The 15,370-nt window shown below is 32.8% G+C and overlaps 1 protein-coding gene across 11 annotated transcripts in view; it reads right to left on the reverse strand.

Moving 5' to 3' along the window:
* Window positions 1–3,409: 3,409 nt before the first annotated feature.
* Window positions 3,410–15,370, reverse strand: part of LOC145260287 (ral GTPase-activating protein subunit alpha-1-like) — a 476,501-nt gene continuing 464,540 nt past the window's right edge. For 8 of the 11 annotated variants that reach the window (XM_080118139.1, XM_080118137.1, XM_080118136.1 and 5 more), the window contains one exon: window positions 3,410–4,008. In XM_080118139.1, coding sequence (XP_079974265.1) covers window positions 3,863–4,008 — 146 coding nt within the window. In that variant the 3' untranslated portion in view covers window positions 3,410–3,862. The remainder of the gene's footprint in view (window positions 4,009–15,370) is intronic. The other 3 variants (XM_080118134.1, XM_080118129.1, XM_080118135.1) reach the window with 2 other exon arrangements.

Here is a 15,370-nt window from a genome sequence, read left to right on the forward strand (position 1 = left end):
CAGTTGACAAATCTGATGATACCCACATAGCAATTTTTCAATTTTGACCCCTTAGCAGCCCTTTTTTTTTTTCAAATAAGAATGGATTAAAATGTTTTCCACGTGTCTGAATATCGTATATACCAAATTTCAAGTCTGTAGATCAAGAATTCGTTGATATATAGATAAGTTTGCTATGGTGAAATTGATTACGCAATTAAAAAAAAAAAACAAAGAAATTCAATCGTGGGGGAAAAAGACAAAATGGAAACGCTGTTTCATTCACAGTTGCTTTACCATAATCTATATATCTATAAAAGTGAGAATGTATGTTATAGGACACTTCTCAACCTACATACTCAACGAATTTTTTATCTACAGACTTGAAATTTGATATATAGGGTATTCAGACATGTGGAAAACGTTTTAATTGGTTTTCATCCAGAAAAAAAAAGGGATGCTAAGGGATCAAAATTTTAAAAATTGGTACATGGGGGGGGGGGTCAAATTTTCATCTGTTTGTCAACTGTTTCACGACTGCATATGCGTGGTCAAGAAACATGACAGCTTTCTTATGTTAAGAATAAGTTGGTTTGAAAACACATTTAAAGATCTTATCAAGCTGGCCTAGTGGTTATCATACTTAACTCGCTGTCTTTAGGTTTTGGTTTCAATCTGAGCTCAAGTATTTTTTTTTTATTATTTATGAAGAGATAAACTGTTTAGAAAAAAAATAATACTTGCATGCATGTCTCAGTTTCTTTCCGTTTTTATTTTTTTACTTCATTCTTTTTTAAAATGAATTTAACGTTACGTTTAATACCTACAGTATTTCTGTTTATAATAAATAAGAAATCTGCAACAATTAATAATATTTATGCATATTTTACGACCAGGCAACGCCGGGTGGCCTGCTAAATTACCATAATTTTTCCTTTTATTTAAAATGCAGGAAACTTAAAGAGATGAACATTGCTATTCTTTGGAAACGTTTTTCCTTCGTTTTTTTTTTTTTTTTTAAAGTGGTCAAATCTGCGGAAATTTTGAAACCATTCTTGCCAGTAAATTTCCAGCACACGTAGAGAGAGATATTAAAAAAAAATGTGAATTTCCAAATTTAAAAATCTCATTATTTTGAACATTTCAAAAAAATTATTATTCAGATGAGGCGACGAGAGGACGAAAAAAAAGAAAGTTGTAGACTTCGACATGCTTCTTTTAAATCACAGCGACATGAAAAAAAAAGCACCTTATTATAATTTTGATTGTCCGATTTTTGGCATGGAGACTCAAACGTTAAAATAGTGACCATTGTTTTATGTTGCTACAGTCCCATCAAAGTAATAAACATAGTTTGAACCGGTAATGCTGATATGCAGTAACCTCTACCCCCCCTCTGAAAAAAATGTGCCAATGTTTAGAAAATTCACAATCCTCTACAATCTAATCATATTTAATACAAATAAACTTCGGCCTATGTCCGACTTGTCCACCCAATTCCAATCACGAACATCCAACAGTTTTTTGTTTTACAATGATATATCAAGACACAACTAGGTTAGTGTTAGTTTAGGGTTTAAAAAACAGTTTGGATTTTTGTCCAGTTCACTTGACGAGAAAAGTTGGTGTAATTTTAAAATTTCTCCTTTTTAACTACTAATTAACAGAGGTAACATGCTTTTTATTAAGTAGCTTATCCATACCTTAACTCCATAATATATAGTTTATTATTAAAACATAAATAGCAGGGCGAGTTCAGATATTAGCAAGTAGTAGCTTTCTTCAGTATATTCCATTTTGCAATTGGTGTTAAATTTTGCTCAAATAACTTATTATACTATATAAAAAGTAATGTTTTTTCTTTTATAGCTAGGATTCTAGAAAAAAAAACATTTGTGACCGGTAATTTTTAGTAATACAACCAACTTTTTAGAGCCCAGTCTACCCTACTATTTATTTATTTTTATTTTACTCTTTTTCACCTCTAAACAAGGTATATTGACACTTGGAATCCAAGGGCTACTATTTGAGATTGTGTCTAACAGAGGACTGTAAAGAGTTGAGCAGCAAGATGTCTGTTTACATTACATTTAAACGTCTGCATGTCAGTACAGTCAGAAAAGCAGGGAACGGGGAGGGAATTTCAAAGTCTATCAGTCAGAGGGAAGAAAGTATTTAGAGTAGAAGGCCTTTGGAATGTAGGGACCTCAACAGTAAAAAGTGGTCAGAGTTCATCAGAACACATTCCATTAAAATACTTGCAAAATAGATACAGGGATGCAACATTTTGCGATTGCCTCATCAGTAAACGGATTCTAAAAGGATTTCACACTCATCGAACTATAACTCTTGCCAGATTGTTTAATTTGTGAGGTGATCTCAAATATAATATGTTAGAAAATGACCTCCAGACCGTAGTGGAATGGGGCCGTAAATGGATGCTAGTAAGACTAAGCTGCTTTCCTTTAACAATTACAAGACGCCTCTCCAACCACCAATATCCATGACAAACAACACCCTACCTGATAATTCTTCCTTCAAACTCCTCTGCTTAACATTCAAGGGCAACATGAACTGGAACAAATACATTGAGGATATTGCAAAAGCTGCTGTAAGATGGTGGCTTCCCTCTATCTTACTAGAAGACGACTCACACCTGAGAGTATCCTGTACCTCTATAAGGTCACCATTCGCCCATGCATGAAGTATTGTTGTCACATCTGGGCTGGTGCATCTACCACTAGTCTCTCCATCTTGAATAGAAGAGTTTCAATCTAATAGGTTCCATTTTATCAACTAAGCTCCAACCCCTGTCTCCTCGCCACAATGTTCCATCACTGTACTTGTTTTATAAGTATTTTAATGGAATGTTTTCAGATGGACTCGTTGAACTTGTGCCCCCTTGACGTATATATCCCTGACAAACCCGCTTAGCAACAAAATCTCACCCCTTCACTGTTGAGGTTCCTAAATGCCAGAAAGCTTTCTAATAGTTTCTTCTCTGAAATAACTAGACTTTGAAATTCCCTTTCTGCTACCTGCTTCCCTAACTGTACTGATATGCAGAAGTTTAAATGTAACATAAACCAACATCTTGTTAATCTTTCCGAGGCACGGTCCCAAATAGTAGCCCGTTACGTCCAAGTGGTGATATGCCTTGTTAGTGGTGAATGTGAGCGAAAAAAAAAAATATCAATCAAAAACAATCGTTTCTGCAGAGGACCATTACAGAGAAAATTAGGACAGTGCTGGGAGAGACGTGTATCAGGGTTAATGACAATTTGGCACATCGTACCCAAGTGCATTTATCATTGAATGTCGGTAAAACAAAGACTGTTGGACATTTAAGACCGAAACTTGGTGGGAAAGTCACACACAGACTGAAGTTTATTTGTACCGAATATGGTCAGATTTCTGAAAGGAATGTGGATTTTATTGTTTTTTTTTTGTTTTTGTTTTTTTGCAGGAATCACCTGATGCATTAATTTAAATTTTTAAATTAAAATTAAAAAATATGTCTTGATTGATTAAACACATATATGTATGACTTGCTTTTTTTAAATAGATCACCACTTATCAAGGAGCAGAGGCCACTCAAGGATAAGAGTTAATGTGCTTGCCAATAACTATTGGAGAACCCATGCTAAAAATTGGAATATTTAAACAATCGGAAACCACATTTTGATAGCACTGCAATCGTAACCCCACCCCCCCGTCCCAATAGAAATCACCGACAAAGCCGCAGCCATCGAGGTGTGAAGCAGAAGTTACAACAACAGGCGCCATGTTCAGCCTCTGCGGACATCGTCACTGTCTTTGTTGACAAAGGTATAGTAAGAGGTTGCTCATCCGTCTGTATCCGCTTAGCGTCAACCTGTGGAGGTCATTTCTTGGTGAAAACGGTTGGACTTCCAGGTGGCGTGCTTACGCTGGAAGGAATGCGTGTCACAGATGACTTTCGCTTTAACGACAACCGCTTCGCAGTTGACTTCACAAAGGTTTCGGCGCTTTCGAACACGGAGTCACTTCCTGAAAAAGAAAAAAAGTAATTATCAGTATTTGCTTGCTAAGCTTCTTTGGGGATCTCTCTTTTTCAAATATCTTGTCAATTTAAAAGTCAACACATAATAAAACCATTTAATTGCACAAAATATTTGCACTATTAAATATTTCATCTGATAGGACCTAAAAATGTCCTCGATATCTTTTTTATTTACAATTATTTTTTAAAGAGTCTAATTCTATCTGTTTTTTTAACCTGAGGATCACCTGTTATCAAGCCACTCAAGGATAAGGGTTAATGAGTAAGGGTAGATGGTGAGGCAATACCATGATGATCAGTAATGGTGGAACTTGGGTAGGGTTTAATTATATAAGAGGACGACTTGACAAGAACTTATTTACATTAGATTTAAAAATAGCCATGTTATAGTCAGCTGGGAAGCAGCTCCACAGTATTGTGTTCCACAAACGGACAGTTCTAGTAAAAAATACTTTATTCGTTTAGTTTTAGTCACATATAGAGATGGAAGGGAAATTGTTGACAGTTGTTGTATCTAGACGAGTATTCGTTGTAAATGGTGTGCAGTGGGGACCCAAGACTGGAGCTCAGTCGAGCAACTACCATAAAAGTAATGATAGAGCAGAGATAGACTTGCAACGTCTATTCTGTGAGAAATAGGAGATAGGTAGGCAAAAAGATCTTTGCCCACTAGATTTCGAAGATAGTTTTGTACACTGTCAATGCAGGAAAGGGTACTTTTAGCAACTTCTCCCCAGATGTGGCAACAGTACTCCTTCCTTAAAAATGTTTAAAGTCCTGTTCTTAATCTGATTTGGCAACTGTCGCATCGATGCAATGTTGTGCTTTGTTTACAAATACCTCCGCAGAATGTACTCCAACGATATTACTGCACTTTTATCCTGCCAATGTAAATACTCCTGACCAATTTAACTAGCAGCAAAATCACCCCACTTTTCTGTAAAGGCCGCAGATGTTACAAAAACTTTCAAATAGTTTATTTCCTTAAACTACTTGTATTTGGATTTTTTTTTTTTTTTTACACGGTGGTCACCACTTATCAAGGCCCGGAAGCCACTCAGGGATAAGGGTTATTCCCTTTTACACCCTGTTTCTGCAACTTTACTAACATGCAAACATCTAAATGTAATCTGACCAGGAGTAATAAGGTGTCTCCTTCCCTCTGCTAGCCAGTAGCATACCCTTGGGCAAGGTCGAGTACCTACTTAGCCCCTTGATCAGAGTACATAAAGTCACAGCAGGCAGTTGATAAAGGATGAACTGTTGAACAGCCGGATGGTTTCTTCCAGAATTGTTTAACAGTTCGTTGTGATATTATTTGATACTGACTCGAGAACAATGGTTAAGACCCAGTCTGTATGAGCTCTGCTCCTATAGCAAGTAATTGCAACCAACTACTAAATATGGAATGGGGCAACGCCGATGGAAGCAGAGGTGTGCACACATGCGCATCACCAATGGATTTTGATCTACATTCTTGTATCCCATAAAAATAACCTGAATTGTAATTATCACCAAAACAAAGAAATATTTACATTCCAGGTCAGGAGTTATTAATTGCGCAACACAAAATAAAAAAGAACAATGTAAGATTTTAATATTTACACCCCAGGAATGTTGTCAAGAAAAAAAACATTACATTAAAAAGCTATCAATTAAAATATTAGTAAAGAAAAAAACAGTATATTAAAAAGCTATCAATTAAAATATTAGTCAAGAAAAAAAACATTACATTAAAAAGCTATCAATTAAAATATTAGTCAAGAAAAAAACATCACATCAAAAAGCTATCAATTAAAATATTAGTCAAGAAAAAAACATTACATTAAAAAGCTATCAATTTAAATATTAGTAAAGAAAAAAACAGTATATTAAAAAGCTATCAATTAAAATATTAGTCAAGAAAAAAAACATTACATTAAAAAGCTATCAATTAAAATATTAGTCAAGAAAAAAAACATTACATTAAAAAGTTATCAATTAAAATATTAGTCAAGAAAAAACATCACATTAAAAAGCTATCAATTAAAATATTAGTCAAGAAAAAAACATCGCATCAAAAAGCTATCAATTAAAATATTAGTAAAAAAAAACATCACATTAAAAAGCTATCAATTAAAATATTAGTCAAGAAAAAATATTACATTAAAAAGCTATCAATTAAAATATTAGTCAAGAAAAAAAACATTACATTAAAAAGCTATCAATTAAAATATTAGTCAATAACAAAATATCACATTAAAAAGCTATCAATTAAAATATTAGTCAAGAAAAAACATTACATTAAATAGCTATCAATTAAAATATTAGTCAAGAAAAAAACATTACATTAAAAAGCTATCAATTAAAATATTAGTCAAGAAAAAAAATTACATTAAAAAGCTATCAATTAAAATATTAGTCAAGAAAAAAACATTACATTAAAAAGCTATCAATTTAAATATTAGTCAAGAAAAAAACATTACATTAAAAAGCTATCAATTAAAATATTAGTCAAGAAAAAAACATTACATTAAAAAGCTATCAATTAAAATATTAGTCAAGAAAAAAACATTACATTAAAAAGCTATCAATTAAAATATTAGTCAAGAAAAAAACATTACATTAAAAAGCTATCAATTTAAATATTAGTCAAGAAAAAAACATTACATTAAAAAGCTATCAATTTAAATATTAGTCAAGAAAAAAACATTACATTAAAAAGCTATCAATTAAAATATTAGTCAAGAAAAAAACATTACATTAAATAGCTATCAATTAAAATATTAGTCAAGAAAAAAAATTACATTAAAAAGCTATCAATTAAAATATTAGTCAAGAAAAAAACATTACATTAAATAGCTATCAATTAAAATATTAGTCAAGAAAAAAAATTACATTAAAAAGCTATCAATTAAAATATTAGTCAAGAAAAAAACATTACATTAAATAGCTATCAATTAAAATATTAGTCAAGAAAAAAACATTACATTAAAAAGCTATCAATTAAAATATTAGTCAAGAAAAAAAATTACATTAAAAAGCTATCGATTAAAATATTAGTCAAGAAAAAAACATTACATTAAAAAGCTATCAATTAAAATATTAGTCAAGAAAAAAACAAAGGAAGATGAAAGTATTTTTTATTTTTTATATTTATTTATTTACTTATTAGTTTGTTTGTTTTTAAATTTTACTCTATTTTATTTACTCATTTATTATATTATATACATTTTTTTTCACGCAACAAAGGTATGAAATGCTACACCATTATTATATGAAATGCTACACCATTATTATATGAAATGCTACACCATTATTATACACTACAATACGTGAGCCGCTAAGTTGTTGTATGAGTAACGCTAAGTCGTTAAACATCCAGTTTGAATTATATTGAACATTTCATTTGAATGAAATGACATTCAGATAATGGGGCCTCACAAAGGAATGAGGGAGTGATACAAAATAAGCTGTCAAGAGAAAGGCCCTGGAACAGTGCGTATTCTCTGCTGATGACCTAACATTATCTGGAGGCGAGAATTAAATATCCCACAAGTGAAAACAGCCGATAAACATGATTAGATACTAGTCCACAAGGTAAGCTTTTTCTTCCAGACAACAATATCTGGTTGCTCTCTTCGTAGTGAGTTTCTGCTACTGTTTCAGTTGCAGAAACTCATTCTAGAGTAGACTAGACGAAAAGGAGATGGAATAACACCAGCCTTTCTTTGCTGGTACTAGTACAGTTTTTAAATCAGACAAAAACCTAACTGATTTTTAAACTTCAACCCTAAAGATAACCTAGTTATTTTGTCTCCCCCCCATTCAAAAACTGTACCAGTATCTCTCTGCTTAACCAAGCAGATATCCTGGACTTCTCCCTCCCTGTCACTGAGTGCAATGACACGGAGATGTCTATGATATTGTCAAATGCCTTGGATATAGATATGATGCGAATACAGATTTGAAATACTTCCTAAAACCTCCTGCCTTTCTTGTGTTCAGTGGGTTTTTTTTTTTTTTTTTTTGATTTTGCAAAAAACAAAATGCCACAATAATAAATCTGTCCATAGTTAATCCTTGATAAACACTGCCACAAACTGAATCCACAAACATGAGATATTCATGATTTATATCACCTCTTCAGTTTTCATCATCCATAGAAACAAATGTACATCTATTATTATACTAAATCTGAGTCAATCAAAGCTAATTTCCATGAGGCTTTTTCACCTAGATACACTAATCAAACAAGGCAGTACTCCACATAATGGTATACCAGTAACCTGTTGCAAGATAAACTCCTGAACCTGCATGTGAAGCACATGTTTGCCGCAGTGAATGGTGACATCTGAAGTGTGTGTGACACAAAGTTTCGCCTCATAGATCATAGATTGTAGCTGACTCAGTCCTAATGAGCAAAAATATATATGTGTATCAGTTCTGCCAATGACAACTATTTTTATTAGAATAATACCTGTCCTAAGACAGGTAAAATGAATTCCCTCAAACAGAACAGTTCTGCACCATTTTTATGTCCTCTTGCAAAAATTGAATTCAAATTATCATGATCTTAAATCTTATACCTAGAATCCTTATTCCAATTCTGGTCAAAATACATTGCATAATTTTGATTCTAGAAAATGTCGAAATTTATGGCTTATTATTAAGGGATCTTGAGAAGAAATTGAAATTTATGGCACATTTATAAAAATCTTACTTTTTCCAGCTCAAAATCAAAGGATTTTTATACTACTTATTTTAAAGTAAGAATTAAAACTTTTTTAGGGACGATAATCTGCTAGTACTCTTTCTAAAGGTAATATGTTTTTGGTACCAAATGTGCCCCCCACAAATTTATGTAATTCACTGAATGCACAAATCAAACAAATTATTTTACAATTAAAAAGAAAAAAATTCTTTGATTAAAACAGAAGATTTGGAATTTTCAATGGAAAGAAGAAAAATCTGGAAATATTTTCATTGGATTAAAACCTTATTATATTTACACAGTAAATAAATTAGACAAAAAAGAAAAAAGAATATAGTTTTGCAAAAACTATAAACAATTTCAAAGAACTTTTAAATGAATAAAAAATATTTAAGAATGTCGTCCATGTTGTAAAAAAAAATTACAGATTAACTGAATAACATAATTCGATTTCATATCATCTTCAAAAGAAGTCATTTTTTTTTTTTCGATTAGATTTAATGTTTCAAAGGATTTTCTTTCTTTCTTATCTTGGAGGGGTGGGGTAAGTGAAAATATATCCATTTAATTTATGCGTTTAAAAATTTCTCATCAATAAAAATTTCACTTCAGAATTTTTGAGATAAGGATTGATAATTTGCATTATAAGGTGACTTCAATAAGTTTGCAGACGTTTTTGACAAGTATTTAAAATTGTTGTAGATTCTTAAAAATTCAGTATGTTATTGCTATACAGGGAGGAACGATAAATATATATATCTTATGAGATGACTGATTAAATTTTATGATTTCAGGTTCAAATGAACAGCTACAGCAGGAATTGGAATACACTCTACTAAAGCCTAATTGTTACAGCTTATGAATTTCAAAAATGCAATCTCGATGCGAGGACACTTTAGAAGAATTATCTCCTTTATGATAATTTGATTGCAGAAATTCCCCTCTGGACCAAAAATACCGTAGGTTTGCAACAACAGATGCCACATACAAACTTATTATGTCTAGATTATTAGCCACTATATTATGTAACTTTAGAACGACATTTTAGACACATTTGGTCGGTATAATGAAACATTACACTCTATCCTAGGAGCAACATCATCACCATCGCAACCATCTTCAGAGGAAGTAGTTCCTATTTTTCCCCTCTAAATAACAAGTCCTCTTACTGCTCCCAGTAATCACTGGAGGGTATTCTGCACTTTGGACAGATATGGGGTTGCACCCTTCGTAACTGGATTACCATTGTTCTCACAAATAACTAAATATTATTTATGTCAGAGATAGATATTTAATTTAGGAATGCAGTCAATTGTTCATTCTTTTAGAATAACTGGATATTAAATATGTCAGTTAAAAGAATGGACAATACGAGTTTATAATGATTAACAAATCTGTTAAATATTGAACAATTCAAATCGGGAATTCTTTGTTTGTCAACAGCATGTTTGGACATACATAGGTAAAATCTACGTGAATAAATTTCATGTGGTGAACCACGCCTCTGACATCATCAAGAAAGGAGATTTCCAATATACTGAAACGGGGTCCGAAGTGAGAGACAGACTCAGAGAGGGTCGGTCAGACTGGGAGCTGAGAGGGGAGAGACGGAGACCATATAGTTGTAAAGGCTTGAATCCCTGACCACTATCATCAGCCAGCTGGATGAATAAAAAATTTTGTAAACTGTTTGTCTTCGTGTCGTCATTACAACGGAAAGGTAAATGTGTTTTTTCTAGCATCTTAAAAGAACTGTCTGTCCTAAGTAATGACTCTCCCATCTGATGTAAAAAGAACTATCATCATCATCATCATCATGCACTCAGTGTTGCATCATATCTGTATTATAATATTATAGTAATATAATATTATAATATGAAGGAATCGTCACAGCCGTGGTGGTGATGTAAACCGTATATAAATGTTATTATCATCTTCTGTAATATGTTGTCCCGATATACTCTCTGATATGCATCACCGATATGAACACCTGCTACACACAATGCTAACGGCTTTTTTTTTCTGTTTGGAAACATTTCTGTTTGGAATACAGAAACATTCTTTTCACTCAGGTACATTTTTAAATATTGTACTGGTATCTTATTTTTTCAAAGCTTCTTTCCCAGACTTGTCCACTTTTGGAACATTATTCCACTTGTTTGCTTCCAAATTGAATACAACATGGTAGCCTTCAAGTCTAATGTAAACAAGTTTCTGTTAAGCTGTCCCCATAAATAATCAAATTCTGTCCAATTTACACCATAAGTGATTACTTCACATTCATTAACCCTTATGCTCGAGTGACCTTTGAACCTTAATAAGTGGTCATTCCCAAGTAAAAAAAAAAAAAATCAATCATCCCGAGGAAGTCTTAAAATAAAGACGAAACATTGATGAACATATAATTCTGGTTTATTCTTTTTTCATATCTCCATCATATTGGAATGTTATTTCCATAATTTTCATCATCACACACACATATATATATATATATATATATATATATATATATATATATATATTGCTAGATTCAGCCACTCTGATGAGTCGTAGACAATGAAACATGTGTCAGTGGATAATTATATTTGGAAAAAACAATATATATATATATATATATATATATATATATATATATATATGAATACATACACATATATACACATGTGTAAATAGGTGTATATATGCATATACATACATAGGTATTCACATGCATATATATATATATATATATATATATATATATATATATATATATATATATACACACACACACACACACGCATATACATACACAAACGTGTGTGTGTGTAAAAAATAAAAATGTTTTCTTTTGAATAATTGGTAACTCATCAAATTTTAATTCGAAAAAAATCTTCTTTTTTTTTTTCTTTTTTTTTGTGGAATCATCAAACATTATTTCAAAGAAGCACCCTTTCCACCACTACCCCTCCAGCCACATTAATAATAGTATTATCATAAACAGAATTATGAAAATTCATGGGGAAGGAACAAGCAGCCACCTTTCTTGCTCTCTGCTCAAGATGTCTACAGCAGATCTATTTAGAAAGAAATAAATAAATTAATTTCTTTTGGAACTGATGTGCAATGTGACTTCAAACCAAATTTGTAATGTCTTTTTATTAGTAGCAGGGAATAGAGTGGCGCCCTCTCCTATATCTTAGTGTAGCAGCTAATGAAAAGGGAGCCTTTGGATCACTCTCGACTATAGTCAGCCATTTAGATTAACTTCAACTTTTGTATAGAACATTAACAGCATCACTATACAGATGAAATTCCTGTTAAATATTTTATCTTATAATCATGTCTTGAATGGCTTTTAGAAATTGGTTTTCTAAACTAACCTATCTCTGCCCAGGTCTTTATCCCTCTTACTCTCAAGTACATCCTTATCACTTCCATGTTTTCCTTGGCTTTCCCCTATGAACTGACCATGTGAGCTCAACTGTTCTACATTTACCAAACCTAAAAACTCTCATTCATTTGGAGAGGGGTCTACCATCAAAATCTCTTGTTCTGCACACATCACCTTAATTTAATCTTTCTTTCTTATGAGGTCATCAGATCTAAGACTGCCTTTAATTCACATTACACAGCCATAGTATCATTCTCATATCATTTCTCTCTATGCAACGCATGTCCTCAACCCTTGCTGGCCAAGTTTCATTTCCATACAGCATCACACAGTATACACATACCTAATAGACTTTTCCCATGGTAAACAGTACACACACACACAAATCAAAATTAAATAAGTTTCCCTGCCAAAAAATGTATACTACACATAGCTTATTTAAACTACCACGAAATATAACCTATATTTAAGAAAACACACACACACGCTCTCATCTGCATGCGAACACATGCACACACACACACACACACATGAAAAGAAGTACTGAAAAACATACACCTATGCACACACACCTATGCACACACACCTATGCACACACACCTATGCACAAGGAAAAGGAAAAATAAATAATAAAGATTTTAAAAAAATAAAAAAAGTAAAATAAACAATATCTACACACACCAGTTCCGTCTGCCTGCTTCCCTCCGGACTACAACTTGGATGTCTTCAAGTCTAATGTTAACAAATTCCTAATGAACCGCCCCCTTAAGTAAACACTTCATCAAATCTCCTCACTAACGTAATGTACTTGCAATAACCCTTATCCCTGAGTGGCTTCCGGGCCTTGATAAGTGGTGATCTCTGTGTAAAAAAGAAAAAAAAAAAAACACCACAATCTCAATTCCTACTCAATGACCCTGATCTGACCCCAGCAAAACCAAGGGTAAAGCACACTTAAGTTAAAAGAAATAACAATTTAAAGGCACATTCCATTTCCACTTTTTGGAGAAGATCATTTCTTCTCAGAATTTCTTCTCTTTCTACAAAATTTCTGAAGAAAACTTTTAAAAAATCATTAAAAATCGTCTGAAATGGATTAATCTTATTTCAATAATTGTTATGTTTGACGTTCATCTTCGTCACCAACTGTTATGTTTGCAGGTTGAACCAAATAACGTATAAGGCAATACAAATGAAGACTCAACAAACAAATGTAGATCAATAAGAAGTGTATTAGAAAAAGTATATTTACAGTAAATTTACATAATGGTTGTCAAGTAAGAGAGTCTTGGCTGGAGAACATATCTGCTCTCGGCTGGGCCTTCGGTGGCTTCTGGTTAACACACACTCAGACTAACCGAGTCTTGCTATTTATGTGTAATATTATCCACATATGTAAATGAGTGGGAGCCACCACAACAATAATGAAAATGTCAAATGATAAAACAAGTACATAAAAACATAATAATTGTTGATAACCCCACTCATTTAAGTATATATATATGTGTGTGTGTGTATTTCTGTGGAAATGTTGTTTTTTTTTTCAATTATATTTCACCTTTTATTTATACCAATCCTTTAATTTATGAAATTCAATGTAATGCATATAACAAATAAATGACAAAAGTCTATAGTCCAGATTTCAAGATGTTGACCATCTTACAATTTATTCCTTTAAGTATGTTGACATCCACAATTCTTGACAACATCTGCCAAAAATAAATGATGGATTGATATAATAATTAAATGAGTGATTTTGCGCTACAAAACAAGTGCAGTCAATCAAAGGAATAAATTCTAAGATGGTAAACATCGTGAAATTTGAAACACAGACTTTTGTCATTTATTTGTTACTAGCGGGGGTACCCGGCGTTGCCCGAGTGTTTGTCTCCGGGACGAGGGGGGGGGAGTTTTAAAAAATGTTATGGTAGGTAAGTAGGAAGGATCAAACCCGGAGTCATGAGTAAAAGTAGGAAAATAAAGTGTGAAAAAAAAAAAAAAAAACCATCTGCAACGTTAACAGTTCGGCCACCAAGAAAAGTCCATTCCAGTTGTTTAGGAAAGAAAAAAAAAAAAAAAAAAAAAACCGACTACGGTAGGTCGGCGCGAACGTGAAAATATAATGTGAATTGTCCAGCACGCTAACCACTACGCCACAGAGCACTGCAGCTTAGTTTAGTGATTTTAAATAACTTCACATGAAAGAACTACGAAGCCAAACCGGTGTTCTCTTCTCAACTGTTCCTTGTGAACGATCCCCAAACGGTGTTAAGTGGTCGCAGGGGGAGGAGGAATTTATTAGAGAGAAAATATTTTACCACTTCCATTGGTCTTAACCGATTTTGGCCGTGACTTCTCAGCAGAAAAAGTATAGAAATCTAAGATTATCGAGGAATTTGAGAAATAATAAGCCTATAACACACCTCAGATATTGTTCTGCCGTTTGTGCATATTATATTTGCATGAAATATCTTGATTTTTAATCCTATTAAGGTCAAAATCCGACGGGAAAAAATGAGTTCATTTTATTTATATAGAGAAGAGATGACATTTATATAGAGATAATATATATTTATTTGTTATAATATATATATATATATATATATATATAAACATTCGAATTGACTTCCAAACTAACCTATCTGTGACTAGGCCTTTTTTATTTCTCCTTCTCTAAACTATTTTCATCACTTTTTCCCATGTTTTCTTTAACCTTCGATTGAATCAGCAACCCTAACTATTCTGCATCTACTGACCCAAGAGTTCCCATCTATCACCATACCATCGAGTTTCCTGTTCAGATTTAATCGTCCTCTGAGGTCATCAGATCTAAGCCTGTCTTCAAGACTCTCATTACACACCCATCATATCATTCTCATATCATTCCTCACCATGCAACGCATATCCTCAATCCTCACTGGCAAGGTTTCACTTCCATAGATCATCACACTGCATGCACATCTTCTTACAACTGTTTATATACCCCCTAGATAATAATATCTATGATTTGCGAATGAGCGTCACGTCTAGATTTATTTACGCCGACTTTTACACAACTCTTGCTATTTTGGCCCCTCTTGTGTTGATTTGGCTTTTTCGTATAAAAGCGAAACTGATGTGCAACTAAGGTGCGGTTCTCGGCCTACAGGGCCGGCAGCGTCCAGAAAGCAATGGACGTTTGGTCAATGTTGGTGAAAACCGTCATATCAGACAATTGCTTTCATTCAGACACTCCCCTAATAAAGGGGAGTGGTTTTCCCCAACATATTGGGGAAACAAAACC

Source organism: Euprymna scolopes, chromosome 36, assembly GCF_053919585.1.
Source record: "Euprymna scolopes isolate OS-2025 chromosome 36, ASM5391958v1, whole genome shotgun sequence".
Lineage (NCBI taxonomy): Eukaryota > Metazoa > Mollusca > Cephalopoda > Sepiida > Sepiolidae > Euprymna > Euprymna scolopes.